Source organism: Austrofundulus limnaeus, unplaced genomic scaffold (genome assembly GCF_001266775.1).
Source record: "Austrofundulus limnaeus strain Quisiro unplaced genomic scaffold, Austrofundulus_limnaeus-1.0 Scaffold269, whole genome shotgun sequence".
Taxonomy (NCBI): domain Eukaryota; kingdom Metazoa; phylum Chordata; class Actinopteri; order Cyprinodontiformes; family Rivulidae; genus Austrofundulus; species Austrofundulus limnaeus.
Window position 1 is genome coordinate 447,495 of NW_013952671.1, and position 4,850 is coordinate 452,344.

At 35.2% G+C, this 4,850-nt stretch overlaps 1 protein-coding gene across 1 annotated transcript in view; it reads right to left on the reverse strand.

Annotated features, from left to right (window-relative positions):
• Positions 1 to 4,850, reverse strand: part of elavl2 (ELAV like neuron-specific RNA binding protein 2) — a gene marked incomplete at its 5' end in the record, with an annotated part of 54,915 nt that overhangs the window by 24,985 nt on the left and 25,080 nt on the right. Inside the window, 1 exon segment of the mRNA XM_014020855.1 lies at positions 963 to 1,053. Coding sequence (XP_013876309.1) covers positions 963 to 1,034 — 72 coding nt within the window.

Consider the following 4,850-nt stretch of genomic DNA (forward strand, 5'->3'; position numbering starts at 1 on the left):
GAATGAATATAGCTTGAAATAAAAAAATATATATCATCATCGTTAGACATTCAGTGAAGATTAGGAAGTTAGAGTGGTATGGATGTCAATGCTTATCAAAAAAATCCAAACAGGTTACAAAAGGGGCTCAAATCTGTATCTTGTTTTACTTAAATTATTGTAAACTTACTTTTTATTTATACATAAAGTAGACTTAACTAAATAAAAAAATCTGCAAATCTAATTTCCTCTTGATCTATTTTATGGTCACTACTTMAGGGGCAGATGTGATACAATTTCTTCACTCTGCACTCGTTTTATTCGCGGCATGATTTACTTATTTTAATTTACTGTGTATAGATCGTTTTTATGAATGAAATTATTTGAACAAACTAAAAACTCTTATTTCAAGGAAAAACTCTAAAAAGAAGCACAAATTACCTTCAAAACGTYCATTTAATTTGACAAATGTAGCATTTTTCCAGCTCATAATTAAATGTGGCTAACAACAGAAACTTTTCTGATTACGTCAAACACAGCAGCGCCAAATCTGCAGCTGTCACTGTCCTATTAGACAAGCTTTAAAGATTTGAACAAGTTAAAGCAACCAGCAGCAATGTATGAAGAGTCATCCTTAAAACATTCACCTCGTGCAGAAAACAGGTCAGTGTCCCACAGTTCAAATTATTCACTTTATCTAGTTTGTGCACAAAAGCAACAGAGCATAAATTAAAAAAAGGAGTTTTAATGAAGCATGAGCAGATCGGAGTTAAACAARGCAGACAGTTTAAGACCATACCAATTCAATCATTAAACACTTTGGGAGCTTTTTCCTCTAAACCCAGGTGTGTGGGCATTCCCAAAATTTGAATCAATTGAGCCGAACATTGAAATATGACAGCAGGTATTGGTATGGCCTGAGCGCTGAGACAAAGGCAGGCCTTCTGGCCAAATAATTGAAAACAAAGAGAAGTGCCACAGACCCCAGTCCAAGGCTCATTCGTCCACGAACCACTTCTAAGCAGAGAAGCCACATCGCACAGTCTGACTGCCATGTTAGTTTGGAGTTGCCGTCTGAAAATATGGACACAGAAAGTATTTCATGTTAGATCAACAAGTAGAAAAGCAACAGGCAGACATGATCACAAGCTTGGTTGGACATTACTGGCTGTCCGTACAGATCAGCTCAAACAAGAGCCAAAATCCTACAATTCTCATGATTTAAATTCTGTTCAAGATTTCAGCTGAAATTGGATCCCAGCCAAAGCAACAGGTGAAAAAAAAACAAGGATTGGTGATAAAAACACAGAAACAAGAGCAGAACTCAGCTGGCTGCTGCTCGGCTCACATCCAGCACCATTACTGATCCTGACCTTAAAGACACGTAGTCCAAGCACAAAGCTGGAAAGCAGCAAGTAAAGTAAACCAAGTCGTCCTTCAGTTCAGAGATCTTACAGCAAACAAACAAACTAAACAAATAAACAAATAAATCACTTATCCACTCAGTCATTTCAAAAAACAGTCCGACTTCAGTCAAATGACAAAAATTCCTATTTCTATCATCCAAATAACTAAAAACAAAAATTTGAACCTCTGCTTAATTTAACAGTTAAAGCTTGAACACCACAATCAACTCAAGAACCTGCAGCAAATTAAAATACAGATTACTCTACCTGTAAATCACTGACAAATTACATTAAAAAGGAATAAACTCAACTGTTATTCTCACAAAAGTGTCATTAAAAAATTGTCAGCATTATTTTTAAATGTATATTTTGCTATTATGATTAACAGTAGGGCTGTGTATTGGCAAGAATTTGGCGATACAATACATATCACGACAGAGGGGTCACGATACGATATATCCCGATATATTGCAATACTGTAAGCAAGGCGATATATTGCGATTTTTTGTCCAAAAATTCTATTAAATTAAAACCTCTAACTGGAAAAAAAAAAAAGAAAAACCAAAATTCATTGTCTCAGAAAATTCTAATATTACAGAGACATGCTTTTGATTCATTTAGCTGTGTTCTGCTTTGTATGTATTTTATTTGTTTCCTATTTCTTATTTCATCCATGTTTTCAATTATTAGACTAAATTTGACAATAAATAGTTTGAAAATATATTTTTGCAGCTTTTAGTTTTTAACATTAATTTACAATATGGTCACCCAACACTTAACAATAGCCTCTACCTCAAGAGGTAGAGGAGCCAAATGGCTGGCTCACTGCTGCCAACTAGTGGTCAGAGGCTGAACTACAACATAAAAATGAACGGCTGGCAGGAAAGTTGACATTTTAAACCTTAATAAAAAAAAATCGATACAGGGCTTTAGAATATCGATACAGTATCGGGAAATGAAATATCAATATTTCAGTGTATCGATATTTTCTTACACCCCTAATTAACAGTATCTTAGAATCTGTCAAATTGACATGTTTTAACAAGCACTAAAAGTAAAAACACTAAGCAGTTTGTAGAGTCCTCAGTATTAAAACTGTGACTTATGGTTTCCCACAGTCACATAGAACCCCAAAAAAACAAATATTCCAGATTAACACTTTCATGTTGGTTTGCCATAAAGTTGTGTTTCAAGCAAACAAAGAGGGATTTGAGTTAAAGACAACAGTAGTGGGTGGGAGGAGCTGAAAATATAATTAGAGCAGAAGATCTGGTGTACAGAAAAAAAAAAGAAAATAAACTCGCTGCTGCAGCTAATTGCTGAAAGTAGAAGCACAGAAAATTAAAGTTTTGAACATTAATTTGTTTARTAAGAGATTATTAAATTCTTCTGAATAGCTAATCACAAGTTAAATTTAGTCACCTTCCTGTGTGTGTGCATTTCTCTCAGTTAATATAACCCTAAATTCCTCACCCACTTTTAAAAATTAGGTAGGAATTGTTTAATTTCAACCAAATAATAAAAAGATGTTTTACTCAAATAGATGTGTGTTTTCAAAAGATAAAAAGAGAAATAGTTGTGATATTAAAGTGTTAAAACAGCATTAAGGCAGAGGCAGTGCAGATCAGTGTTAGCTTAGAATATACACTGCAAAAATATTCTCTAAAGGTTTAATCATAGTGCTGGTCTTTCTACATGCATGCATTAATGCAACGTTTATATTTAGTGTTTTCCTTAATTTTGATTGCTTAACCAGCCTGTTTAGAAAATGACAGCCTTTGTTGTAAACAAATGTAAAAGCACTGTCATTTAGTTGACCTAAAATTTGCCAGTAGTATTTCAAGAGCCTCAGACATTCTCTGCAGCTCAACAGCAGGAAGTAYGCATCAGTATAAATTAGCTTCTCAGGCTCAGCTACTGGCAAATAAATACTGCTGCTGGAAAAGGAGAGAAGCAGGTCACCAGCAGCACAACATTAAATCTGTTACACAATCGAGATTTAGTGAAACAAGAATGAAAATAAGATATAACCTGCATGTCTAGTTACCACCTGCACTGCCACTGTTTATTATTGTTTACAGTAATCCTGCTAATTCAAGTCTACATTATTCTTCACATAAGGTTAGTTAATTGTACAAGYGCAACATGTGGCTGATCAATGTGATGCTGAAGTCAATATCTTCTCCCTGCTGAGTTTCCTACACAAGTTCTCCTCATTTGACAACTTGGTGATCTTGTGCACACACTTTTCCAAAATTGCAACTAGAAGAAAAATAAGACCACATAGTTGTGAATGTAAAACTTTGACTTTTAAACGAAAACATTCAGACAGTTAATCAGCAAATGCAACCAAAGATTTGAAAGCACCGTTTATAAAAATCACATTGATGCTTAAAACTAAACAGAAGGTCTTTAACATTTAAAGTTTATTTTTTTGTGCCATTTACTTGTTTTTTTTTTTACTTTAAAAAGGCTACAAGACTCCATGGTGCCTTCAACTTTAAACACAGGTTACCAGGAGCACTGCTATTTAAAGCAACAACCATTACATTCAGAAACCACATAATTAGTTAAATTAGATCCACCTGTGAGCAAACTGGATATTGAAAGATCCCAGTGTGTACAGAAACACACAGACAACAAAATTAACACCAGTTCAACATCGAAGTAGTGAGAAAGAAAATAATCTCAGGACTCTGAACATCCCAGAGAGCTCCATTAAATCTATTAGGAACAGATGACGCCACCACAGCAAACCTGCTAAGAGAGGGTCATCTGGGCGAACTCAGCAGGTAAGGAGGGTGTTAACCAGAGACACATCCAGGAGGACAGTGACAACTCTGATGGAGCTGCAGATTTAATGTTTTAAAGGGATCCACAATTAGCTGTAACATTAGACTTTATTTGATAAACATTTATTTTAACTGTAAATTAAAGACTGTAAAAATACTGTAGGATGTTTAGTTTTATAAATTTTTAATATATTTTAACACGGATGAAGCCATTTTATTTACACACAAAGCATTCTGGTTAAATGATGACATCAACTAGGTCCTCTGTGCAAGGCTGCTAGCGAGCTATATCCACCCTGAAGGTTAATCTTGGATAATATCTGATGATCGACTCTTTTAAATGAAACCAGAGAGCGTTGACAGAGAGGAGAAGGTAGAAATGACTCAGCCTGTAACTGAAAATATGGATGGAGGACAACAGAGCTGCTTCATGGAAGAAGAACCTCAGTTTAGCCTGTTAGCTTTAGCGTTAGCTCCAATGCTATCACCGTATATACAGTATGTATTAGCTTGGTGCTAGTGCGACAAACAAAGCTAAGCTGAGGTCCTCCATCTATATTTTCAGTTCCAGGCTGAGTCATTTCTACCTTCTCCTCTCTGTCAACGCTCTCTGGTTTCATTTAAAAGAGTCGATCATCAGATATTATCCAAGATTAACCTTCAGGGTGGATAT